The following is a 27,079-nucleotide window of genomic DNA, read 5'->3' on the forward strand; positions in this document are numbered from 1 at the left end:
CATAAAGTAGTATTACATACAAAGGGACAGAGTGACTGTTGAGTGAAGCTCAGCAGACACTGCCCCCTTCAACAATCGAAGTGAGCGTTGTCCCCCCGTCGGGATGCAGTGGAAGCACAGCAGCACTTTACGGCTAACTTGTCACGAGGAAACGCCCAGCAAACTGAGGGGCATCCCATAAAACAACTGTCCTGTAATCTTAGAAAAGCATTATTGTCGTCGCATGGAGGGACAGAGGAAGAGTATGGGTTGAAGGAGACTAATTAAATGCAGCATGATATTGGGTCCTTCTGCTATTAAGGGCATTACTGGGTCAACTGCAAAATTTAATTGGGCTTGGGGCAGGGGTGATGGTCAATGGGAGCTCTTTGTGCCGTTCCTGCTGTTTCTGTCAGCTTGACATTAAGAATGAAAAAGTTGTTAAATGCTCTTTGCAAAAATGTTTTAAAAATTATAACACCAAAGTTAAAGATATAAATATTTTACAATTAAAGCAGTAATGAATTTAAAATATTTAACTTTCCTTTAGATAATTTGCTGAGAACTGGAGATATAAGGATTAGTCAAAATGCTATCAACAAGCAGGAACAGGCCTAACTGACCAAAAAGAAATGTGAAAACAACCCAAAACAACAAAAAATCAAGTAGACTAAAATTCAAGGAAGTTGCAAAAACCACTCCAGGGTTCACAAAATCATTCAAAAGCAAGAACCCTAACCCCAAGCTGTTCTAAGGCATTGTGTCATCAGCCCCACACATTCTCATCCAATTTTTAACCTATTAATTTTGAATTAACATACTAGTGTTCTTCTAATCTGCTATTGCAGACAAATAAAACCCAGACTGGCTCCTATAATTTATAGCCAAATTTTAAGTAAATTTTGAAATCATTGTGGACTTTGTAATACGGAAATTGTCAAAAACCCAAACCCAGGATCCATACCAAACATCCTTTGTGCCTTAAAGTGGCTATTTTAGATGCATGCACCAATAGGCAGGAGGCCTATCTAGAGAGTTAGTATATGTGTAGCTTCTCAACATTCTAATCACAGCCAACATAGTACTTGTACAAAACACTGGGGGGGGTGGGGGGGAGAGAATATAATGCTGGTTGAGGCTAGGTTCCTCAGGTGCCCTGAAGACCATCTCATGAACTGGAGAGGACTGTTATCCCATTCATCCCGAGTCAGATGGAAAAAGTAGATGACAAGGACATAAGTTAACAAGAAGAGAAAACTGTGAGACATGAGGCTGGAGTCTAGGAGACTATTTTTCTAATTTGTACCAGTAAAAGACAAGTTACAGTTTCTCTTAAAGGATCCATTAGTATTCAATGGTATTTTCAAGCTCCCTAGCAGAGACCATGTTCCCATTCATTTTGGAATCTGCAGCAGGACACATAAGCAAGTTCATCATCACTTATTTCTTTGGTGCCCCAGTGTCCTCTGCCACAGTGAAAGCCCCACTCGAGGACCACAATTTCCCAAATCTAACCTCGTGACAGGGAGGGCCGTTCACAACCTATTATCACCATTGCTGTCCCCGTGGTTCCCAAATCATTATTGAGTGCTGGATCTTTTTCCTAGCAAGTCCAAGCCTTCCCTCTTGCCTACTCACCACTGCCCTTCCCAATACCTACACACAGTTCTGGCAAATAGGCTACCACCCAAACAGGTCCAACTGCTACACTTATCCCTCTAGTGCTCCACCCACTCTTTTTCCAGCGGTTCAACTGCCCCAACTCTGATCCAAGGCCCAAAGACTCATCTGGCTTTGATGTGTGTTCTGACTGGTTCATCACTCTGCCAGGTGCTTTCGACAGTCTGAATTTCATTATCTTCAGGCAAGAGCAAGAAACAGTGTGGTAACAGCAAATAATTTCAAGACACCACATACATGCTAGGCCAGTACACCAGGCACACAATGTTCCTTCCTTTGCCAGTGCAGATGTGGGGGTGGTACCACTCCTCTGGAAAGAACCTATGATAGTAACTATTGTATTATAACAAATCAAACTGAAGCTAAGACCGGAAGTCAAGAGGCCAAGAATGCCAAAAAGGATTAAAAAGCATGGCATAATTTAACATATGATGGGCTAGTTGCAGTTTAGAACAGGGATGGCAAGCTTTTCCTCTAAGGAACTGGGCAATAATTATTTAGGCTCTGTAGGCCTTAGCCTCTGTTGCCAATCATTCAACATCATACCTCTGTAGCACAAAAGTAGCTATTCAGGGGTCCTCAAACTTTTTAAAGTGGGGGCCAGATCACGGTTCCTCAGAGAGCTGGAGGGCCGGACTATATGAACTACTAATTCCTACTGTAACACCTCGGCTGCGCTCACTGTCCAAAAAACCTGGCGGGCCGGATCAGACTCCTCTGCGGGCTGCATGTGGCCCGCGGGCCGTAGTTTGAAGACCCCTGCGATAGATAATATATACAAATGAGCACGGTTGTGTTTCAACCCAACTATTTATGGACACGAAATATGAGTAATTTTTATACCAAAAAAACCTTTAAGCCAATTGAAAATGTAAGGACAGACCATTCTTAGCTTACAGAACATGCAACAGGCAGCGAGCCAGCCCCTGGCTTAGAACTAAGTGAAACAAAATGGACAGGGGAGGTCAACTGAAGAGACAATTGATCCTGGTGGTGGGGAACTCACCAAAGTACCGACTTGGTCAGGAAGCCCTTACTCCCTGTTGAAACTGCTGGCATTTGGTTGAATATTTGGTAGCAGTCTTGGGCTGGCTGCTCTACAGCATGAAGAATGGGGATACCGAAATCTCTCAAAGTCCTCATGAAACTTGACTGACACTCCATTTCTATAATATATTGATTTAGTTGAAAAAACAAATAGGAGACCCAATAAAACCGAGCTAGTGCCTGGCCTTCTACATGCTGCCTTCACCATTCACTGAAGAAAACAGGATCGGTGAGAGAGGCATTGGCAACTTTCAGTCTTAGATTTTATGGCAAAATCACTTAAAAAATGAGAAATGCAATATTGGATGTATTAAAAATATTTTATAATTGTCTAGAATCCTAGCCTTCTCGTACAGGAAAAAAAATTATTTGATGGAACACTTCAGTATTTTTTAAACAATGTAAAGACATGTTTGACTTGGGGATGGCAGTAAGATTTTAACAAATATAAACTTAAGCTTCCTCACATTTTCCACAGAGCAACTAAACAATAAAACATTTCAAGGAAGATGACATACCTCAAATGCAAAATTCCAAAGTCAAATAAGTCACTTACATTAAGAGAATTACCAAAACTGTTTGCAAATTAAAAGACAACAAAAGGTCTCAAAAAGCCTATTTCTTTCATAAAGTCTTGTCTGGTTCTTTAAGCAGATAAACAAGGAATGGTCAAAACTTGGCCTGAACTGTCCTCCGGTAATCATTAATCCCACTTATGTAGTTTTGCTGTCCAAGGACAAAAGCTCCATGCCACCAACTTCTGCTGTCACTTCCCAGAGTAAGGAAGAGGCTGCTGTTTTGTTTTGTTTTTTATCCTTTTTCTGTGAGCAATCAGGTAGCAGAAAAAATGTCATAAAATAAAATATTCCATGATCTAACCAGAAATACCATCCCTCTTCCCAACTCCTGTCTTGAAAGAGGGAACATATTTACAAATTCTCATTTTATTCTCCTGAGATATTTTGCATGATTCGTTATAAAACATACATGTAATACAAAGTCCAAAGGCCTGTTGAGTTTACTGAATAAACACATGAAGATTAAGTCACATGATTAACATTGTGGGGAGAAACCATGATTTCATTTATTTTCAAATGAGACAGGTTATGAGTGCATGATGTAAAAGCTTAAAAGTCATCACCAAACGATGCTAAGGATTATTGCAAGAGATTACGCAGGGAGAAATCTGTGCAAATTCATCTTCTTAATTCAGTATCAGATGGCGGGGGAAAAAAATTTCTTTAAAATCTTGTTTATAGTCAGGAAAAGATTTGGAAAACTGAAAACAAGTAGACATCTGCCCCCTCTTTATGATCAAATAACAATGCCAATAAAGAAGATTAAAAAAAAAAAAAAAAAAAAAAAAAAAAAAACCTGAGATGAAAAAATTCAGATAAAAGCCAACACTGCTATTAAGAGTTTTCTTTTAATATGCTATGAGATGTCTTGATTGTATATTTTCCGAAGTACTTTCCCAGCCTCATCTCCCAACCCATCCAAAAAATTTCCTTAGTCTTTCAAATAAAAGATGCTGGATTATAGTTCTGTCCACCTTCTCTTTTTGAAAGCAATTTAATGGCCATACATTCTTATCCAATAAGAGAAAACACTTACAAATATCAGAAACCCAGATTTGAAATTAATTTGCATTAATTTTGAACTGAATCAGCCTTGTTGGGCTTAAGAAAGGCAGCAGTTTGAATTCACAAGTTGGTGACAAGCACGGTTCTGCTGAGGCAAGGGACGAGGGAGCGTGAGCACTGCATTTCTCCATTGGGCCCGAAGTGCTAATTCCATAAAGGGATACATCAAAAGCAAACATGCAATGGTGGTTTTAAAACTTTTACTGCAATATAACAAGGAAGTAAACAGTAATTAGACACCTACCAATTTTCCCCCAAACAAACCAAAAAAAATGTAAACAGGAAAGTAAATCTGCCTATACTTGTACAGCTTCTCAAATCATATCAGAAGGGTCTCACATTCAACAATCAAGAGATTTTAAAATAGCAGTATTTTCACTTTAAGAAAAAGTTGACCTTCTTTTCCACCCAACCCAAGTATTTAACATGAAAGAATAGGCTTTCTTGACATTAATTTTATACTTATTTGAAGCAGCAACAATAACCATCAATTATTTGGCATTTCTTTGCAGTTGTTCCAAATTTGTTTCAATTTCATAAAGCCATTATCCAGTGTTGCCATGAAATAGAGACTGTAGATTCTAGGTAGCAAATATTCTTTCTGAAACCAATGTTAAGTCAAAGAAATATAAAGCAGGGCATTACACTAAATTTCTGGGTCTAGTACACTAAAAGAGTGAAACCTAGGAAGTTACCTACTGTTTTATACAAGATAGAGACCTGCAAAAGCTGCTTTTTTGGTTGTCTATTTTACACACTGTGTGGATCTGCAGCATCTGCTAATTGAAGCAGACATGCACTGTATTTATCCTAGATCCCTCCCTCCCACCCCCAATAATCTACTACCTTATACAGGTATTGTGGATATGAGCCCAAGTCATCCCAGACAATCCAGTGAACAAAGTTAGTGTAATGCACTGGTGTGAAGTGTGAGATTTAAAAAAAAAAAAAAAAAAAAAAAAAAAAAAAAAGTCCCTTTCAATCTTCATCAAAGTTTTGCTGTAGAAGAAAATTGGCAGCCAAGTTCTCATTCTTCTCACAAGCAAAGTATGCTTGTATCACAAGTCCTTCAGGAAATCCTAATGCCTTTAACTGTAAGAAAAGAAAGAAAATATATCAATTTTGAAAATTCCAAAATTCATGAAACAAAAACTGACAGAATTGAAGGGAGAAAGACAATTCAACAATAGTTGGAGACTTCAATATCCCTACGTTCAATAATGGATGCATCAACTAGAAAGAGGATTGAAAAGCTAATAAAGGACTTACCAACACAATAAACCAACAAGACTTAATGGACATTTACAAAACATTTAACACATCCTTTTTAAGTACACATGAATATTCTCCATAAAGACCATGTTAGGTCATAAAAGAAACCTCAATGAATTTAAAAGGATTAAAATCATACAAAATGTGCTCTCTGACCACAATGGAATAAACTTAAAAATCAATAATAGAAGGAAATTTGAAAAATTCATAAACATGTAGAAATTAAAATAAGTCCAAAATAACCAACGGATTAAAGAAGAAATCACAAAGGAAACTGGAAAATATGTTTAACTCTCCTTCCTCTCTCTGAAATGAATAAAAAAATTTATAAAAAGGGAAACATTAATTTCAAAGCAAGCAGAGGACAGAAAAAATAAAATCACTGAGAAAATAAATAAAATGGAAACTTACAACAAGAGACTTAGCAAATAAATCCAAAAGTTAGTGTGTTTTTTCTTTAGATCAATAATACCGACAAAAAGAAGAAGGGGGGAAGGGGGAGCTGAGGATTAAAATTACTAAAATCATAATGTGAAAACATTTATATTTTTATAGAAATAAAAACTATTAAGGAAATATTATGAACAAATTAGATAAAAGATTAAATAGACAATTTCTAGAATGACAGACACAAAAAAAACCCCAAAAAACAAAAACAACAACAAAAACATAACCACCAAAATTGGCTCAAGAAGAATCAGGAAATCTGAACAGAGAAGCTGGGCCCAGATTACTTTACTAGTGAATTCTAGCAACCATTTAGAGAAAAATTAACATGGATTTTTCACAAATTCTTCTACAGAGATGATAAGGGAACATTTCCCAAACTCATTCTATATGACTAGTATTATTACACTTATACCAAAACCAGACATACACACCACAAGAAAACAACAGACCTATATTTTGTATGTGGATCCAGAAATCCTCAACCAAGTACTACTAGCAGACCAAATCCAGTAACTTTTATAAAAAAAGATTGTACACCATAACTGAGTACTGGAGTTTATCCCAGAAATACAAGGTTGTTCCAACACACAAAAATCAACCAACATAATAAAGGATATTAATAGGAAAAAGAACAAAATTACATGATGATCTTAATAAACACACAAAAAGCCTTTGACAGAATCCAACACCATTTTGTGATAAAAATACACAACTAGAAGTAGAAGGAAACTTCCTCAACCCAATAAAAGGAATTTAATAAAACCTATAGCTAACAACCTAAATAATGAAAGACTGAAATATTTTCTTTGAAAATGCAGATTAAGACAAGCAATGTTAGCTCTTGTCACTTCTCTTCAACAATACAGAGGAGGCTGTAGATATAGCAATTAGTCACACAAAACAAACAAATAAATAATGCATCCATATTAGAAAAGAAGTAAAACCATGCCTACTTGCAAATGGTATCTTTCGCATAGATACCCAAGGAACACATCCAAATGATCAAAATCAATACATGAGGTTCAGGAAGGTTGGAAGATATAAAATCAAATAAATTATATTTTTATATAACTAGAACTGAACAATTTAAAAATGAAATTAAGAAAATAATTTCACTTATAATAGCATCACAAACAATAAAAATACTTAGGAATAAATTTAACACAAAAAATACAAACTGAAGACTATAGAGTATTTCTGAAAGATATTATAGAAAATCCTATATAATGAAGAGGCAATATGCAAATTGACCCTCATGCCCTCACAAGATGGCTGTCTACGACCAGGCTGGAAAAGGGGTTAGTGAGGGACAACTAAACAACTGAACAAGCAGGCCCTCTTGGGCAACCAGGCTGGCAGAGGGGTTGGTGAGGGATGACCAAACAACTAAACAGCAGACTGTGTGAGATGACCAGGCTGGTAGGGGAGGTGGGCAGTGAGGGACAATGAGGCTGGCAGAAGGGTGTATGTGTGAGGGGTGATCAGGCCGGCAGGGGTGGGGGAGGGCAGTTAGGGGCAACCAGGCCAGCAGTTAGGGGTGATCAGGAAGGCAGGCAGGTGAGCAATTAGAAGCCAGCGGCCCAGGATTGAGAGAGGGATGTCTGACTTCTGGTTTAGGACAGGACATCTCCCAAGGGGTCTCTGATTGGAGGGTGCAGGTTGGGCTGAGGCGATCCCCTCCACCCCGTGCACGAATTTCATGCACCAGGCTCTCTAGTATGAATTAAAAGCAAGCAATAAGAGAAAACTTCTCCAACACAGAAATCAAGAACTGATAACCCTAACTAACCTAAAACAAAAGGTTGCTATAGAACAATTGAAGAAAGTGTCATTTACTCAGAGGGGAATCTATTAAGAAATACCTAATTATAAACCTTAAACACTTGCTTTGATATGTTTATATCATAAACAAGGAAAATTATTGTCCAGATGATTTTCTAAGTTAAACTGCACTATACTGAATTTTCATTTCAGAACACTTTGTGAAACAGGCAAGTACTATGATTCCTTATTTATAAATGTTAACAATGGGTCCAGAGAATAAATGATTAGTCATAGTATCACAAAAACCAGGTTATTACAGTGCTATGACCTACACTGTCACCCTGGTAAGATGAGAAGAGATTCAGGATAGCAGGGTCTGATATTTACTGTATGTTATACACACTTTTGATTTTAGTGACAGTAGTAAAATTTAAAAATCTGAAATATAAATCTGAAAATGGATCATCTTAAATTGGGCACATTCCTAAAGATCATTTTCTGCCTGAATTTTAGAACATCAATGACATTTTTAGTTTTGTAATATATTTACAACTATTTCATGCTAGAATGGTATTCATTGCTGGTCCCTGGGCTTCACAAAGAACAAGATGGGAGAGCAGGCCTGAGAAGTCTGTCTTTCCAGCAATCCCCAGGGGCAACAACGCTCTATTCCGCCTAAAAGCACTCCACCTGTGATGGAAATGGATCAGTGCTATTCAATGCAGTGGCCACTAGCCCCCTGTGAACACTGAGCATTGGAAAGGTGACTGTTGTGTCTGAAGAACTGAAATGTTAGTTTTACTTAAACTCACCCTTTCTATAGCTTCTTTTTCCTGAGGCGTTACTTGAATGTAGTTCATGTGACCACTTCCAGCTTCTGCAATTCCTCCACTGCCTCCTCCACTCCCTCCTCCTCCTCCTCCTCCTCCTTGACCACCAGTTTCTTGAACTGGTTCATTTAACATTTGAATAAAATGCTCCTGGTGTTGGCTAATTTGCTGTGATTTGAAGGACAGAAAAAAATACATTGATATAAAGTATCTTCAGGAAAAAAGAATTCTAAATACAAATAAGAGAGAAACTATAACTTTTGCAAATATAATATTTTAGATTGATTCCAGATTATTAAGTTTTTATGGGGATAATTCTTTGCACATTATTAAAGAAGCTCGGTACTTTTGAGTGAGATAAACACTGAAGAATTAAGAGAATTCAAATTCTTTTTCATAAATGTACACTGTCAAAAAATAAAAGCAATACTAAAATACCACTTGATGACTGTAAGAGGAAAGAGAACTTACATATGTCTTCCACACTAGCAGGCAGTACAATGATGTACCAAACTCAAAATACTTTGTCACATAAGCATTAATTAAGCCCACAAGTATGTTTCCTAAGGGGCGAAGCTCTACTAATAAGCTTGGGAAAAAAGACAAGTTAAAAGTTTCTTTGCTGAAGAGTTTCTCAGATTCTTTAATAAGATGATTCCCAAATTTATGATATGAGCAACTAAAATTAATCCAACCTCCATCCCCAACTCTTTTACTAGTACATCTATCTATGAAGCATATTTTGGAAAGTAGCTTAGAATGGTTTAGAGTTGGTGGAGGGGAAAGGGGTCTTAAAATATGATGCACTCTAAACTCACTTCTGAAATTAACTATGGTTAAATAGTCACCTGCAGTAATTGAGGATTTTCTCGACCTATCTGTTGTAGCAATGCTGGAAGCAGGGAAGGATTCTGTTGAATAATCTGTCTCATCTGTTGAAACTGAGGCTGATTCCGTAAAAATTCAAGGGGATGTCCTAAAATATACATAAAACATTGTTAAAGAAAAGTATTAATTACATATACAAAGAATTGGTTCAATCATAATTTAGACAGAGACACTGAAAGTAACAAATACCGAGGTCTTGTGCTTTGCATGTTCCCTATCAAAAATAAAAAGCACTAAAAGTTGTTCCTGCTGCTCAAAAGTTATTAATAAAAATATATAGCAGGACTAAGAAAAAACAAACAAAAACCCAAAAACAATCTGAACTTGAATTCCTGGAAAATTTGTAACAGGGGTGAACAAAAGTAGGTTTATAGTTGTTTGTATGGAAAAATACAAATTAACAATAAAAGAATAAACTGTGGCCTAGATGGTTTGGCCCAGTATATAGAGAATCAGCCTGAAGGCTGAAGGATCCGATCCAAGGTTCGATTCCGGTCATGGGCACAAGCTCAGGTTGTTGGCTCAATCCCCAGTGGAGGGTATGCAGGAGGCAGCCGATTAATGATCATCTATCATCACTGATGTTTCTACCTCTTTCCCCCTCTTCCTTCCTCTCTGAAGTCAATAAAAATATATTTTTAAAAAGAATAAACTATATTTCACATACTCACACTGTAAACCTATTTTTGCCAACCCCTGTATTTAATAATTACAAGTTAAGAAAGAGTTTAGGTATACAAATCAAATGGAGTTTTTAACACAACTGAATTACTGTTGGAAAATTATTTTATTGCCATCAAATTTTAAATATTTATAATCTATAAAATCTTGAGATAAGCCACAAGACAATCTAGTAATAATATTTAGAACTCCTTCATCCAAGAACCCTTTATAATAATATTAATAATAATAATGCCAAATAAGGTATAAGATCTAGAACTTGTGACTTGTGTGTGTGTGTTTGGGGGGGGGGGGGGGGGGCGCGGCGGCGGTTGTATTTGGTTACGTTATACAAAATTAAAAAATTACATACAAAAGAATTGTTTGGAGGTTACTAATGAATAATGAGAATATTTTATATGTTTTTTCTTAAATTTTATTCTAAGACAATCATTGACATTAAAGTGGTCACATGACACAGATATTTATTCTTCCTCATGTAAGACCAGTTTTATAGGTAAAGAAAATGAGACTCAGAAACTAAGTTATTTAATAAGTGCTAGTGAATGGGGCAGCATCCTCAATCTGAATCAAAGCCGTGCCTCCTCTTTCCATTCCCATGCTAATTCTCCAGAAATGACAAGTCTCTCCTGTCCTCTGGGAGACTGTACACAAAGTGCTTAGAAATTTTTATCAATCAGAACTGACTGCTGTAATTAGAGCAAGAATATGCATTAATGAATGACCTCTTCAAAATTAACTGTTTGAATCCTTTCTCAATACACAGAAGAAAGAATGCAGGAGAATATTAATTCCTGGGCCTACCACAGGCTCCAGACTTTGCTTTGTAGTCAAACTTTTGGCAATGGAAATGTGGGTATTGGCCAGTAGACACTTGAATTCAAGTTTGCTTTCACCTCTAGACACAGATTTTAAACCTTTTGAGGTTTTAATTCCTTGGTTGTATAATAACCACTAAGATACTACTGGTTTTGGAATTATACATACTCAATGACATTTATAATGAGAGAAAGAGACAAGGTGAGTAAACCATTCAAAGTGGCTTCAGAATGTAACAAGGAAAACTGGGAAGTATCTCTTCCTTAGAATATGCTCTCTATCAAAACAACAGCAATGATGTGGTACACAAGCAAGAATATTTTAGGATTTATCCAAATGCTGTGGGAATAAACCTCACCTCAAAATACTTCAGATTAAATTATTTTACAGTACAAATTCAGGACAAAAGCTTACACTTTACCTCCAGAACTTGTTGTTGTAGTTGTTGCTGTTGTAGTTGCTGCAGCTGCAGCCACTGAAGACTGAGGAGGCCCAGTAGTAGCTACTGGAGGGGGATCAACCACAGCTTGAGTTTCTCTGTCTCCAGGAATTCCCTATAATACAATTCCCAAGCTTTAAAATATCCCATCATTAAAAATATTATACAGAGTAAAAGACTTACTAACATATTTAATATCCTTGTCTAATTTCCAAAAGCTTCAATTAAAAGTAAAGGCTCAAGCCCTAGCTAGGTTAGGTTAGACTAGCTAGTTGGTTAGACTGCAGTGGTCGCCAACCCGTGGTCCATTGGTCATCTGAGAGGTCCAAAAGGTTGGCGATCACTGGGTTAGAGCATCTGATATCCCAAGGTTGCAGGTTCAATCCCCAGTCAGGGCACATATAAGGAGCAATCAATGAATACATATATGAATGGAATGACAAATCAATGTCTCTTACCATTAAAAGATACTCCACCGCTCGATCAGGGTTGTTGAAACTGGCTCTCAGGGCTGCAATTACTTGCTCTCGTTCATAGCCCATTGACATGATCTCAGTTACCATATTCTCGTAAGACTGACCTGTCACTACAAAAAGTTGAGAGCAAGGAGGGAGGAGGAAAAGAAAGAGAACATTTAATGCCAAACACTCTCCATACTTCATGAATATATACAATGTTTTAGGCACTGAAGTGCTGGGAATACAAAGATGAATAACAGTAGGAACTACAATGTGCTAGGTGAATAATGCCTCTCCACCCATGCCAATGCCTGTAACCTATAAATATGTTGGATGACCTGGCAAATGGGAAGTAAGGTTGCTCATCAGGTAAATAGGGAAATTATCCTGGATTATGTGAGTGGGCCCAATACAAGGGTCCTTAAAAATAGGAGGGAAGCAGATAAGAGGATCAGAGAAACAGGTGTAAAGAAAAGGAGAGAAAAGCAGAGTTAAGAAATGCTATGCTGCCTCTAGAAGGTGAAAGGACATAGAATAAATTCCCCCCTAGAATCCCCAGAAAATAATGAATGCAGCCCTGATTTTAGCCCAGTAATTTAGTCCTATGATTTTTAGTCCATGTCAGACTTCTAACCAATAGAACTATAAATCTGTATTGTTTTATACCACTAAGTTTGTGGTAACTTATTGCAAGTAATAAGTAGCAATAGAAAACTAATATAGTATGTTTAATAAGTACAATAAAAATATAGGGTATAAATGTAACACAAATATAGGATAGAATTAGCAGATTGCCCAGGACAGCAACATGACTTTGAAAAAGGAGGACCATTTCAAGCAATCAGCTCTGCCATAAAAGTTGTTTTCTTTTGATACCTTTTATTATCGAAGTAGAAGAGGGGAAGGAGGTTAAAAGCTAGAAAGTTAGAATTTCAAGTACCACAGAAAGCTGGTACAATGAATCAAGCACTATCATTCAGTATGTCACTTTTACCTCACTTAAGCCACTTTTTTCCCTACTCCTGTTCTGGGCACCACTATTCCTTTTTTTGTCTCCTCAAAGAACTGGGTCTTTTGGTTATTTTCCTTGTCTATCTTCCACCTTTTCCTTTCCACTTTAATATCCTGATCAGAAGTTAACTATGTCCTTGAATGTCACTCTAAAAACAAAGACAGGCCTCCCTTCATCATATCCCAATTATTCTTTCAAGAACTGGTCCATTTGTTTACTCTCTCCCATTCATAGCGATAGCTTCTGCACATACTGTGTCCAGTTCCTCACATTCCACTCATTCCTAAACCAATACCAATACATGACTTTGGATCTCTAAAGATTTCCCCCTCAATATGTCCCATTATTATCTTCGATCTCCACTTCAATAAATAGCACCGCTATCCATCCAAATACTTGAATTAAAAACCTCAATGGTTTCAATTCCCTTTCCCGTTTTCACATCTAATCTATTAACACATCTGGTAGGTCCTATTGTGGCAGGATAGTAAGAAGCTAGGAAAATCCCAGGGCAACTGCAATGGGGAAACTGAGATAATAAAATTAAACAAGGCCAAACAGTTTGGGCAGCTTGCAGCCACCTTGTGAATTGCAAGACCTTATCTTACCTAACCAACGACACTAAAGAGCAAATGGTTTATATATTCCTTCCTAATTAGAAAATACATAGTTTAAATCATCCTGGCCTGGGAAAAAAAGAGAACAAAGACGCAATTAATGCCATTCTGGACAGCTGATAAGTCATGGTGCAGAGACACAAATACAGGCTGTCAGACTAGAGAGCCCCTACACCTAAGCATGCTGCGTCTCTTAAAATTATGCTTCCTAATTAATCAAGTTGCATTTTGATACTTTTTAGATATTAAAAATACAAAGGCTGCCCTAGCTGGTTTGGCTCAGTGGATAGAGCATTGGCCTGTAGATTGAAGGGTTCTGGGTTTGATTGTGGTCAAGGGCACATGCCTGTTTGCAGACCTGATCCCTGGTAGGGGCATGTAGGAGGCAGCTGATCAATGATTCTCTGTCATCATTAATTTTCTATTTCTCTCCCACTCCCTTCCTCTCTGAAATCAATGAAAGAAAAAAGGTACAAAGGCTAATGACTCAACAAAATTAGGGACAATGGATAACACAAGACAAAAGCTAAAATAGTAGTGATGGCCCAGTCAGAGTAGCTCAGCGGTTGGGCACATGCCCAGGGCCAGGTTGTGGGCTCGATTCCCAGTAGGGAATGTGCAGGAGGCAGCCAATCAACGATTCTCTCTCATTATTGATGTTTCTCTCTCTCTAAAATCAATACAAATATATTTAATTAAAAATAAAAAGAAGTAATGATGAAGAACCTTTGGACTTATCTTCTAGGCCACTATGAGCTGTGAAATGAACTAACAATGACATTACTAGATTTACCTTTTAGAAAGTTCACTATGACAGAGAATAGGCCAGTTATTAGCAGATAATTCAAGAATATCAGTGAGGAAAGGGCATAAACTACGGCAAATAAATGGCAGCAGAAACTTTGGGACAAAGACTCCTGGTCTCATTAGGCCAAAAGGCAGAGGGCCAAGGATGATGCCAAAGTTTTGGTAGAGGGTGGATGGTAATACAAGCAAAGAAGGGAACAAAGAGGAATCAGATGACAGAATAAAAGATGAGTCAACCGGAAACTAAGGAGTTGGTGGAGATTATAATTTTTCTAGGTGGCAGTTTAAAGAATGGAAAAATGACGGGAAAATAAAACTGATTTTGCTAGAATAGGTATGGAGACAAAATGGAAAGACATTATTCAGTATGTAAAATTGGAAGTTGGAATAAACTCCAAGTACAATATAAGCAACAAGGTATAAATGGGAACCTACAAGGTTATAAGCTGAAATAAAGGCTAGAGGTGAATAAAGATGAATTATAAGACAGATTTTAGTAACAGTTTATACCCATTTCAAAAACATTTTATAACACACAGGTCAAGCTTTGTTAAAATAACATTTAAAGTTCATTTGGAAAATAAAAATTATGTGCTTTAAGGAAAAAAGTACACTTGACTCTAACAGTACAATTTAAAGGATTCAATGTATTCTTCTGACAATATGAATGGATCTAGAATGTATGGTGATGAGTGAAATAGGTTGAACAGAAAAAGACAAATTCCATATGATTTCATTTAGATATGAAATCTGAAAAACAAAATAAAAGAACAAGCAAGACAAACAAGCTCCTAGATTGAGAGAATAAACAGATGGTTGCCAGATGGGATGGGAATTGAAGAGTTGGGTCAAAAGGTGAAGGGATTAAGTAGTATAATTCACAGTTACAAAATAGTTATGGGGATGTGAGTACAGCTTAGGGACATCCTATATAATTAAAGTGTAATATACTAAGTGTCTGACGGTTTCACCAGTTGCTATGACGTCCACTGACACCAGGGAGCAGGCCAAAACCAGCAGTCACAGACATCCCCAGAGGAATGTAGTAGTGTGTGAAGCGGGAGGTGGCCAGGAGGAGCCTGAGCTGAGCCTGGATGGCCACGCTGCTCCTGCTCACTGCCCCCCCCAACCCCCCACCAGCCCCGCTGTGTCTGGCACACATTGGTCAGCTGAACTGCGCACCTGTTGTGTGAGAGCACAGACCACACCAGGATGAAGCTCCTGTATTCAGCATCTGCCCCTGGTGGTCAGTCTGTGTCAATGCAAATTGTTAAAGGTCGACTGATCAGGAGACTGGTCGCTTAGGGTGAGAACAAGACTTATTGGGGGGATCACTTTGTAAGTTATATAAATGTCTAATGACCATGTGTGTACCTGAAACTAACATAATATTGAATGTCAAATCTAACTGAAAAATTTAAAACAAGCCATCTTGAAGAAAAAAAAAGGAATCACGTCGAAACCGGTTTGGCTCAGCGGTAGAGCGTCGGTCTGGGGACTGAAAGGTCCCCGGTTCGATTCCGGTCAAGGGCATGTACGTTGGTTGCGGGCACATCCCCAGTGGGGGGTGTGCAGGAGGCAGCTAGTCGATGTTTCTCTCTCATCGACATTTCTAACTCTCTATCTCTCTCCCTTCCTCTCTGTAAAAAAATCAATTAAAAAAAAAAGGGGGGGGGGAATCAATGTATGAAACATTAATTTACAAAGCTATTATTAATTAAATTATCAATTAAATTATCTAAATCAGCTTGGTTGATTATGAGCAACCATAACATACACATTATCATAATTCAGATAATTAAACTTAAACCTCTTCCCTATCTCTTATAAGGTTACTTACAATGTAGATACTTACCAAGTGCACTTGTTGCATCTTCAAAAAGATTTGACCGAGAAGAATCTGATGTACTGTAAAAGGTTTTAGAAAATATATCAGAAAGAATGTAAAATTTATATTAAAGTTTAGGAACTATCTAATTTGTAGAGATTCTTTGATTTTTTAAATTAAACTCAAGTCTGGCTAACCCCCAAAGCTTTTTTTATCTATAACTTCGGAGAACTTTCACCTTAATACTCATTCCATTCTGCAAATCCATCATTTTAAATGTCCAAAGATTTAAAAATAGCATCCTCATAGATTGCTTAGTATTTAAGGACTTTAATAAAGATAATGAACAACTATTCCCTGAAGTAATTTACATAAGAAGTTAAATAGTCTATAAGTCAAATCACAGTAGAAATACTAAAAGCAGTACATGATACCTAGTGCATATAGAAACTACATTAAGCTAGAAAGACCTGGAAAGTCTTTACAGAGTGGAATTTAGTTAGATCTTATAGGTAAGTTTTGAACACAAAAACTGGAAGAAGGAGGCATCTAAGTAAAGGAACACAACATAACCAAAAAGTGCAAAAGAGAGTTAAATCCAAGTTGTAACGGAAAGTAAACCAATTTAAAGGGACTAAGTTTCTGTTGGGCAATTGCTGATGAGGAGTCTGAAAAACAAAGTAGACAAAAACAAGATCATAAGAGACCACGAAGAGTAGGCCAAAGAAAAATAAACCTAAGTTTACAAAAGTGGTAAAGGTAGCAGTTAGCAGTTTAGATTAAAACATACACAATAAGACAGCACACACTTACACCTCTGTCCCAGTTTTAAAAACAAGCACAATATACTTCAGCTCTGTATGTAGCATAGCAAAAGGGAACTACTACTAAAGTTTGAAGTCAACTTTTAAGCCTTGGTTTATCAATACAATGAGGCCAACAATAGTATCTATATATCCCAAAATGTTGTGTGTAGGGCTATTGCTAGTAAAGTGTTTAGCAGAATGTCTGGTATGGTAATACCCAATAAGATTATTATAATTCTTTGGTATAATTTCTAAAGCACCTCCATTAACTAGACAGGGAAACTAACGTATAGAAGGCAAAACTTCCCAAAGAAATATGTACCCAGAAACTAATTCTTCTGCACAAGACCGCTGCCCAGAGACAACCACCACTACCAGTTTCTATATAACAATCACTTGTGTCCTCTTTTGTGTGTGTTTTCATTTAACTTAACAGTTATTCCATGTCAACACAACCATAACTATGGCAGGTTTTTCCAACAGATGCAGTATTCCATTTAACTGACCAAATCAAGCTTTTATTAAGGAATTTTTAGTTTGATTGCCAACATTTAAATTCTTTCTGTAGTCACATATATCAATCGCTCCCCTTTATGACTTTTTGATTAAGATTATTTTAGTTTTTCTATGTTCTCTTCTAGTTTATGATTTCACCTTTATATTCAATCTTTACTCATCTAGAATTTATTTTTTGTGAATGTAAGGCCTGTAATCCATCCTCTAGAAGACTAGGCATTTTTTCCAACAGTTGTCTGAAATTACATCTTTATGGTATATTAAGTCCCTATGTATTTTAGTCTGTTTCTAGACTACTGTCTACTTCATGAGCAATTTTTTAAAAGAGCCATTCTAAATTGTAATCGTTACTGTGCATAATACATTTTACTATCTAGTAGGGTTAGCCTCCTTCATTATTGTTCTTTTACAGAATAATGTGTGCTGCCCTGGCTGGTTGGCTCAATGGCTAGAGCGTTGGCGGCCAGTGGGTCCTGGGTTCAATTCTGATCAAGGGCACGTACCTAGGTTGCAGACGCCTCCCTGGCCTGGTTGAAGCTTGTGCAGGAGGCAACCAATTGATGTGTTTCTCTCTGTCTTCCCTCTCTCTAAAACTCAATAGAAAAATATCCTTGGGTGAAGATTTAAATAATCAATTTTTTAAAAAAGGAATAATGTGTGCTATTTTTTTGCACATTGTTCTATTTAAAAAAAAATGTTTATTGATTTCAGAGAAGGGAGAGATACAACTATCGATGAGAGAAAATCACTGATTGGCTGCCTCCCACAAGTCCACCTACCACTGGGGATCAAGCTGCTACCAGATCTTTAGTGCTGACCAGGAATCAAACTGTGACCTCCTGGTTCATAGGTCAACATCATTGAGCAACAACAGTTAGGCTGCACATTGTTTTAAAATTTATTTTTAAACATTACAGCTAAGATTGAGGTATCATTAACTACCATTCTTCATTCTTGATTTTGCCTCACCACTTCTTTCCTCCCTATCTGCAAGAGGAAACCATTTATCAGTCAGTCAACGTATTATTCCTTTGGTACTGTTTTTTTCTACACATTAATATGCATACTCATAGAAATACACAAAGTCGTTTGTGGCTTATGTTTGCTTTATGGCTACGATCTGTATTATTTTGTGATCTGCTTTTTATATTTAAAGCCATATTAATTTAATGCAAATATATACTGCATATTTTCACTGACCTGTGGTACTGGATTTCAGTTTCCCAAACTTTAGTAAGCCTAAGTTTTCACCAGGTTTGGTAAAATGCCAACTTCTGGGACCAATCCCCAGATAATTTTGATTTAGAGATCTGAGGTGAAGCTTAATTAACTTAAACTCCCAGGGATGCTGATGCTAACTCCTCATCACTGCATTTTGAGTAGTGCTGTGTTCTTTAATATGAACAGGTCACAAATCAAGTCATCTCCTTACTAATGAACATTTAGTGTGATCAAATTTGTCCTCAATTAAAGACAATACGGTTTTTAAAAAAATATATATTTTATTGATTTTTCTACAGAGAGGAAGGGAGAGGGATAGCGAGCCAGAGACATCGATGAGAGAAACATTGATTAGCTGCCTCCTGCACACCTCCCACTGGAGATGTGCCCGCAACCAAGGCACATGCCCTTGATCTGAATCGAACCCGGGACCTCTCAGTCCGCAGGCCAACACTCCACTGAGCCAAACCGGCTAGGGCAACAATACAGTTCTTGTGCACAAGTGCAGTTTCTCTAAGTCAGCTATCAAAAATTAGGAGTGGAATTTGCATTATAATAGTTTTTGAAGAACAAAACTGACCTAAGAAACAAATTCCTATTAATAAAATGTTAGGCCAGTGGTGATGAAACAAATTTCTTATGCCCTTCAAATTCATACCAGAATACCTCCAGAGAAGCATCTCACTAAGTTTTGTGCTTTACAGGCCCACTACATGTTTAAGGCACAAATGTAGGGATTAAAGCACAGCTAAGCAGCTTGTTTTCTGAGCTCCTCTCACCTTTCCCCTTCTTGTATTATCCTTCTCTGAGATGCGTAATTTGGGGAAATAAGAGTAAACTGCTGCAGTTTTCCATTGTGATTGGTCCTGATTCCAAGGACTCTTAACTACTGCCATTGGGGTCCTGAGTTGCACTAAAGCCACAAAATAGAAACAGCTCCAAAGACCACACTGGACATAATACTACTCATGCAAATTATTTATAATATGTCATGCTATAATATAGTATTATTTTATAGTTCTTCTTTTTGGTCATTTGTATTTCCAGACTTTTCTACACAAATTAATGACTTTGATCCTCTTTCCTTTTCCCTCTGGAAAAATAACGCAGAGCATACAAAAATCTGGATTATGGAAAGTTAAACAGACAGAATTGATACCGTTTTTTTGTGTTTATTTATTTATTTTTTTATCAAAGTTCAAAGTTAATTTGAACAGAATAAAAATAAACACATGCATGAAGACCGTGTTATGAACATATTTTAAGATACAATTTTCTAGCATCCAGTTCTTACCTATCAATTGATGTTGGGCTAGTAATAACCACTGGTGTTTCTGCTGGCTGTTCTGCAGGGTTCTCTTGTTTTGTGACACTAACAGGTGCAGGTTCAGAAGATGCTGTCGTTGACGCTGGAGTGACAGATGTAGGCGTGGGAGTAGGAGCGGGAGTAGAAGTAGGAGTAGGAGTAGGAGTAGGAGTAGGAATAGGAGTGGGAGTGGGAGTGGGAGTAGGAGTGGGAGTGGGAGCCAAGGCAGGGGTGGGGGTTGGAACCTGAGCCACAGCTGGTGCTGTGGAAGAACTAACTGTGGTAGTGGTGGTAGGAGTTGACTGCTGCGTCGTTGTTGGTGCTGGTGTTGTTACGGCTTTGGGCTAAACATATTAAAAAGCAAAAAAATGAAAGATGATAAAATACAACATTATTACCTGATCTCTAATTAGATTTTATTGTTACAAGATGCTACAAACCCAATACTATTAATAACAACATTAAGACTCTGAATCACTGTTACTCTTTCAAAGCTGATGGCAGCATATACATTATCTTAACTATCAATCTCAATTAGCTTAGCCAAACAATTTCAGCCTTCATATTAAGGTAATATGAAAAAAAAAAAAAAAAAGCCAGCATTAAAACAGATGCTGGCCGCCATCTTGGTTGTGTTAATTTGCATACTCACTCCTGATTGGCTGGTGATCATGGCTTGTGGGTATAACAGAGTGATGGTTAATTTGCATGTTTCTCTTTTATTAGTGTAGATAGTCAAGGTTACTAAATACTAACAGTAATAAGACCAATAACAAATACATATACAAATGTGTTGCCACCACATTTTCCATATGAACTATGTATGATAAAACTAGGTGAGATAATGAAATATTATTCAGCCCTAAAAAGGACAATAAAGCTATAACATAGACTGAAATAAGTCAGTCACAAAAAAACAAATACTGTATGATTCCACTTACGTATGTAGAGGTGTGGATGGAAGGTTACTGTTTAATGGGTACAGTTTCAGCTTGAGAAGATGAAAAAAGTTCTAGAAACTGATGGTGGTGATGGTTGCACAATATGAAAGTACTTAATGATACTGGATTGTACACTTAAAAATAGTTAAAGTGGAAAATTTTGGGCTATGTATATTTTATCATATTTTTTTAAACACTAAATGAGACAAAGTTTCCTCATTGATTTCTTTCTTTGTATTTAAAGTTTAACATTTAATGAATAAGTACTTGAACAATGTAAAATCAATATGGTTCTTAATGGATTAAAAAATTTTCAAGTCCAATCCAAATAAACTGTTACTTAGTACAAAGTATTTAGTTGTCAAATTTTATTTGAACTCTATTTCCTACTATATATCAATTATTTTGTGACTTAAAAACCCATATTTAGGCTTGGCTGGATGACTTAGTTGATTGGAATGTTATCTCATACACCAAAAAGATTGTGGGTTCAATCCCCAGCAGTGGCATGTCCAGGAGGCAACTGATCAATGTTCCTCTCTCATGATGATGTTTTTCCCCAACCCCCAATCTCCCTTCACTCTCTAAATTAGGAGAAAATATTCTTAGGTGAGAAATAAAAAATAATCCTATATAATCCAGAGGCAATCTGCAAATGGACCTTAACACCCTTGTACAAGATGGCTGCTCCCATGTAGTCAAAGATGGCTGGCAGGGGAGGTTAATTGGGGGGGAGGGGGGAAAGGGGAAGAGGACAAAGCCTGCAGGGGAGGGAAGTTGGGGGCAATTGGGCCAGCAGGGGAGCCATTTGGCATTGATCAGGCTGGCAGGGGAGTGGTTAAGGGATGATCAGGCTGGCAGGCAGGTGAGCTATTAGAAACCAGCAGTCCTGGACTGTGAGAGGGATGTCCGAAGGGTCCCAGATTGGAGAAGGTACAGGCTGGGCTGAGGGACCCCTCCCCTCCAGTGCATAAATTTCATGCACCGAGCCTCTAGTAAAGTTAAAAAAAATAGTTAAGTGCACACTGCTATGAATATGCATAACTGTATTCATTCAAAGGTGTAATGAGTGGACTTGGCATCATTATTTAAAAACTCACATACATGAAGATAAAAAGAACAAGGCTTAAACTTACTTTTGTCACCATAACAACCACAAAGTTTTTCTCATCAATTTTATATTCTTTTAGAGCAGTATCATCATTGAGAATTTTACCTAGTAAAATGAAGAAAAAAATTTTATTTAAGGCACAGTAACCTTTGTTATCAATATAACCGAAGTCAAAACAATCATCAGCATCAATTCTATCAATTAAAATACTTTCCCAAAAGAAAAACACTTACCAATCAGTCAAGATGAGGATAAATAAAATGGAAACACAATTTAACACAGTTAAGAAGGCATAAACATTTGACTAAGATCAAACAGTATATAGATATTCCAAGCAATTCTTAAAAATTACGTACTTATAATAAAAATAGTTGCTGGTTAAGGAAATATTAGCAAGGCCCTAAGAAAAAAAAAGTATAAAGACAAGTAAAATTTAATATTGAGAGTGCATAAGGATCCCTCCTGGGAAACAACTTATAATCCTTCTTCAAGGGGGAAGGAGAAAAAAAACAAACTTCTGCTCTCACAAATACCAGATACCTGGTAAGACAGAAATGTTCCAATGCTATAAAAATGATACTCAATAAAAAGTACTTCTGCTTTAGCTCGTTTGGCTCAGTGGACAGTGTTGGCCTGCGAATAGAAGGGTTCCAGGTTCGATTCCAGTCAAGGGTACATGCCTGGGTTGCAGGCTGGATCTGCAGTGGGGGACGTGTAGGAGGTAGCCAATCAATGATTCTCTCTCATCATTGATGTTTCTATCCCTCTCCCTTCCTCTATGAAATCAATAAAACTATATATATACACAAACACACACATATATATACACATATATATGTATATATTTTAAAATTTTAAAAGTACTTCAGAAAATAATTTAGTATATAGTAATGACAAGATGATATAGAGCTGCTGGGTAAGACACAAAGAAGTACATAAGACTTCGGTGGGCAGTTGAGAGCGTGAGTCAATCAGGGAAAAAGGAGACATAATATTTTAAGCAATAAAAAACATGACGAGTAATGCTAAAGGTCAAATGTGAGATAGGGATTCCTGCAGGTTTCCTTTTCCTTGAACTTATTTTCTATTTTAAGGAAGTTATTGAATAAAAGCTAAAGATATTAAAACAAAAAGAATAGTCTCTCCACTCTATGGAACTGAGAAAACAGTTCAAGATTAGGAACCAGAAATTATAGTTTTATATCTGCCACCAACAACCTGCCTCTTTAAGCTGCTGATTCCTAACTTTGGGGTGTTTTCTTTAAATTATCTAAGTTAAGAAAATACTATGAAATCCCTATCTAGGAAGAGATTAAGAATCCATGGGCATCCAACATCTACAATGATGATGTGTTGCTAATTTTAAAGAACAAGGAAAAGCATTTTCTCCACAAAAGTCAAATATCAAGTCTACTTTTAATTAACATTTTCCTGGTTACTATAAGGCTAGTAGTGCAATTTCTTTTCTAAAACTAAAAGAATATCACAGGAGAAAGAAAATGGCACATTAATTTCAATGTTCAATCCATACCTGCATAAATTAACTTCTGACCAGCTACAGGAAAGGCATCCTTTCCCTTTTCAGATTCAATCTTCTCTTTCAGTGCTTTCACCTGTAGGAAAAATAAAGATTTTTATTTTGGAAACCAGCCTGGCTTGTGCCCTCTCATAAGCTGGGATTTTTCAGGGATGTCGGAGAGCTGGTTTCGACCCAATCCCGTAAGCCAGGCTAAGGAACTCCACTGGTGCACAAATTTGTGCACTCAGCCTCTAGTCAATATATATAAAAAACTAATATGCTAGGTGTCCCTCCTACCATCTGACTGGTTGCTATGACACACACTGATCACCAAGGGACAGACACTCAATGCAGGTGCTGCCATGACGCGCACTGACCAGCACGATGGATCTGGCACCAACAAACCAACACTCGGCTTCCCCCAAGTGGGACACAGGTGCCGCCACCACTCTGGAGCAACGCCCCACCAAACTGCAGCCAACACTGCCAAGACCCAATGGCACAAAATGTGGCCCACAGCGCAGCCTGAAAATGGGTGTTGTGGGCTCCAGGTAATGACGTCATATCACGTAGCAATGCCCAGCTTTTTCTCCCTAGCAACTAGCCTCCACAGAAATGCAGGTGGAAACATTTTACACTTTAACAAAATATCTGTGAAGCATTTTCCCGTGCCTCATCTCATTTGATCCTTACAGAAGTCCTGGAATAGGTAGATAGGAGATTCAATGGAATCCCATTTTCTTTTCATTAGCTGGAAAATGGAGATTTAGAAAGCTTAGAAACTTGACCCAACTGAAAAGAAATGGTGGACCTTGAAAACAACTTCAGGTTTTTTCACTATGCAGAATAGAGTCAAACACTGCTGCAGTTAAATATTTTATCCTTTGTTCTTCCTGTGTAATCTATAAAAATCTGCTTCGTGTTGATATTTACTCCTGTGTTGCTGATAATTATCTGAAAGAGAAGTTGGGTCCTTCACTGGGCTGGAAAAAGTTTAGCTACATCAGAAAGCGGGTCTAATTAAGCAAATTTATTCTTTATCTATGAAAGGCTAAGTTGACTCACACATGTGTGATACATATAAAGCTCTCACCAGCACCAATCACATGCATGTGTTTCCATCTGTCATCATCTATCGTGAATTTGATTGACACTTCCATTATAGAGAAAGGGCGAATAGTAATATTAAGATATTTCTTCTTATTAATTTCCTTTCAACATGCATGAATTTGTGCACCAGACCACTAGTCCACAAAAAAAAGGAGACTAGCAGATAGGTAGCTCTGGTGGGCCCTTGTAAAAGATGTCTCAATTTTTCTATATTCTCAATCCTACCTAATAAAAGAGTAATATGCAAATTAATCATCACTCTGCTACAATTAGAGTATGAAAATAAACCCCACCAAGATGGCTACCAGAAGGGAGGCTTGGGTTTCCATGGCAACAGAGGAAGCCAAGCTTTCCACACACACTGGCGGGCCCAAGTCTCCACTCAAGGATATAGTTTCAATTATAGAAGGTAAACAGATCCAAACAGAAATGGTGGCAGCCACAGAGCAAGCAGGAGGCTTGGCTACGCTCCAGGCTACAAAGTTGCAATTGTAGAAGATAAATAAATTCCAGATACCAGGACCTCCTCTTGGGTTGCCAGGGGGCATTGCTGGCCTGCAAGCAATCACAGGCCCCTCAGGGAACCCCACCCTGATCTGGGACAGCCTTCAGGGCAAACCAGCTGGCCCCCATCCATGCACCAGGCCTCTATCCTATCTAATAAAAGAGTAATATGCAGACTGACCATCACTCCAACAGACAAGATCAAGATAGCTGCCCCTATGTGGTCAAAGATCCTGCCCCCATGTAGACACAAGATGGCCACCACAAGATGGCCAGCAGGGGAAGGCAGTTGGGAGGGACCAGGCCTGCAAGGGAGGGCAGTTGGGGGTGATCAACCCTGCAGGGGAGGGCAGTTAGGGGTGATCAGGACGGCAGAGGAGGAAAGTTAGGGACAAACAGGCTGGCAGAGGAGCAGTTAGATATCAATCAGGCTGGCATGGGAGTGGTTAGGGTGATCAGGATGGCAGGCAGAAGCGGTTAGGGGCAATCAGGAAGGCAGGCAGACTAGCAGTGGGAGCCAGCAGTCCTGGATTGTGAGAGGGATGTCCAACTGCTTGTTTAGACCATCCCTCGAGGGGTCTCAGATTGAAGAGGGTGCAAGCTGGGCTGAGGGACACACACCCCCTCTCCCATCCGCGTAGGGTTATCAGCTGAAAATAAGGATAGAAACATGAAATCTGCCTAGGGCAGTGGAAGTGAATGTAATGAGGAAACGTATGCCTATCAGACAATACATAGGGCCTAGTTAAGGCTGATGTTTATGAATTTATTTTTTATCATTTTATCATTGAGAAGTAGTATCTTTAATGAAGAAAATCTGGAGAGCATAGAAAAGTAAAAAGAAGAAAATAAAATTATCCCAATTTCCACCATCCAGAGATAGCTTTTGGCTGTGAAAATGGCACCAGGTGTTAGAGCGGTGGAGTCAAACTGGACATCTGTTCAACAACATTGGTACTTGAGTTTTGGCTAAGAAAGAATTTAGAATCAAGACTGGGCTATAAGAGAAAGTTTATTTAGAAAGTCACAGAGGTAGAAATGACCCAGCTGAGCTGCATGGGCTTAGGGAGCAAGTTACAAAGGCCAATATTCATGAATTAAGTGAGACAAGTCAATGTGGCTATGTGTTTATCTTCCAGTTGCACAGATGCAAGCACAGACATAGGGATGAATTTAATCACATCTGGAATTTTATAAGCAAGAACAATGGAGTGGGACCATATTGCCAAGTATTGTCACAGTTCTAAGCACTTTCTGTATATTATCTCAAACTCATACAACCTTCCAAACAACCCTATGAAATTAGTACTTCCAGTGGCAGTGCTCTCATTTTAGATATGAAAACAGGCACATAACTGAGTAACTTGCCCAAGGTCACATAGCAAATGCTACAATAGGACCAAAACTCTGGCAGCCTGGCTCAAGAGAGATGCTATGCTGACCCTTCATGTAGGTGACTTTAATCACCAGCCCTACTTGTAGCGGGGCATGGATGGAAGCAGTAATATGATGGAAGGAGTGAAAAGAAATATGGAAAGATGGATTATAGGTCTTACTAGAACTGGAATCTGAGAGAAGGTAAAGTGAGATACCAAAACCAGATAGTGGGGATGAGGAAAGCGTTATAGCTAACAATAATGGTGTTAGTTGCTAATCAACGGGATCGAAGTAGAGTAGAAGGAAAGATCACTGGATGAAAATTTAAGGAATAGAATAGGCCAGAGGATGGGCAGGATCATCTATCATGGGTATTGAAACTACATGCCAAGGTTATTGACTATGTGACCCCAGGCAAGTTACTAATCATGCTGGGCGTGATTACTTCTTTTTA

General features: G+C 37.9%; 1 protein-coding gene across 1 annotated transcript in view; it reads right to left on the minus strand.

Moving 5' to 3' along the window:
* Positions 1–3,634: 3,634 nt before the first annotated feature.
* Positions 3,635–27,079, minus strand: part of RAD23B (RAD23 homolog B, nucleotide excision repair protein) — a 32,840-nt gene continuing 9,395 nt past the window's right edge. Inside the window, exons 2-10 of the mRNA XM_084899736.1 lie at positions 23,647–23,728; positions 22,141–22,220; positions 20,052–20,407; positions 16,242–16,294; positions 11,951–12,078; positions 11,475–11,607; positions 9,514–9,641; positions 8,648–8,833; positions 3,635–5,441 (exon numbers count right to left, since the gene is read on the minus strand). Of these exons, the coding sequence (XP_084755862.1) occupies positions 5,328–5,441; positions 8,648–8,833; positions 9,514–9,641; positions 11,475–11,607; positions 11,951–12,078; positions 16,242–16,294; positions 20,052–20,407; positions 22,141–22,220; positions 23,647–23,728 (1,260 nt within the window). The 3' untranslated portion in view covers positions 3,635–5,327. The remainder of the gene's footprint in view (positions 5,442–8,647; positions 8,834–9,513; positions 9,642–11,474; positions 11,608–11,950; positions 12,079–16,241; positions 16,295–20,051; positions 20,408–22,140; positions 22,221–23,646; positions 23,729–27,079) is intronic.

Source organism: Pipistrellus hanaki, assembly GCF_964339955.1.
Source record: "Pipistrellus hanaki genome assembly, chromosome: 11".
NCBI classification, from domain to species: domain Eukaryota; kingdom Metazoa; phylum Chordata; class Mammalia; order Chiroptera; family Vespertilionidae; genus Pipistrellus; species Pipistrellus hanaki.